Source organism: Phalaenopsis equestris, unplaced genomic scaffold (genome assembly GCF_001263595.1).
Source record: "Phalaenopsis equestris unplaced genomic scaffold, ASM126359v1 Scaffold000426, whole genome shotgun sequence".
Classification (NCBI taxonomy): Eukaryota; Viridiplantae; Streptophyta; class Magnoliopsida; order Asparagales; family Orchidaceae; genus Phalaenopsis; species Phalaenopsis equestris.
The window spans coordinates 24769-25825 of NW_018164867.1; the positions used below are offsets into that span (position 1 = coordinate 24769).

General features: G+C 37.6%; 1 protein-coding gene across 1 annotated transcript in view; it reads left to right on the plus strand.

Moving 5' to 3' along the window:
* Positions 1 to 82: 82 nt before the first annotated feature.
* Positions 83 to 1057, plus strand: part of LOC110027358 — a gene marked incomplete at its 5' end in the record, with an annotated part of 55652 nt that continues 54677 nt past the window's right edge. Inside the window, 3 exons of the mRNA XM_020728750.1 lie at positions 83 to 314; positions 407 to 814; positions 898 to 904. Coding sequence (XP_020584409.1) covers positions 83 to 314; positions 407 to 814; positions 898 to 904 — 647 coding nt within the window. The remainder of the gene's footprint in view (positions 315 to 406; positions 815 to 897; positions 905 to 1057) is intronic.

Genomic DNA, 1057 nt, shown 5'->3' on the forward strand with positions numbered 1-1057 from the left:
TTCAAGGTAACTATCAGTGTTTTTATTTTGTTACATGCTATACTTTAACAATATTATTACTCTCTAATGGACAACTAAACAGAGCTCTATTGGTGCAATTGACGGTACCCACATTGATGCCCGAATACCCAACCACGAGAAGGTAGCATACATCGGTCGTAGTGGTGCAACAACGCAAAATGTCATGGTTGTATGCGACTTCAACATGTGTTTTACTTTTGTGGTTGCGGGATGGGAAGGGAGTGCACGTGATAGTCAGATTTTCTCCTTTGCCACGAGGAATAGATCGAAGTGTTTCTCTAACCCCCTATCAGGTTAGTTTTGTTTAGATATGAATATGTGGGATTGTGCAATTTTTTATTAACATTATTTTTTATACCAGGAAAATATTATCTGGTTGATGCAGGATATCCTATGCAAAGCGGATACCTGAAGCCTTACTCTGACACAAGATATCATTTTCTTGATTTCGAGCGAGCTAGTGGCACAGTTCGTGGCATAAAGAAAATGTTTAATAAATGCCACTCATCTTTACGAGGGGTAATTGAAAGAACATTTGGAGTTTGGAAGAAGAAGTGGGTCATCTTACGTGATATGCCGTCGTATCCTTTCCAAAAGCAGGTGTACATTGTGGTTGCAACAATGACACTACATAACTTCATCCGAAGACATTTCTCGCAATCAGATACAAACTTCAGTATGACTGACAATGATGAACTCAATGCTTTCGAGCAACCAACAGGACTTGTAGGGGGACATTCATTACCTGAGGAGGATATAGAATCTAATGATTTTGGAGATCAAGATGCTGAAAGTTTGGCTGATATGATTGCTTAAAGGGAGTCTATCACAGATGCTATTTGTGGTTGTTGATCTACCAAATTTTCTTTTAATAAGATTATAGGTTTGCATTCATACGCATTTAATTTTGATTTTTTTATAAAATACCTTAAGCTGACATTTCATTCTTTTGTTATTTTCACAGTTATACCAACATGACCTCCAGAATATCATGTACAGACAAAGGGATTTTGTGTTATTGTGGACTACCGTCTCC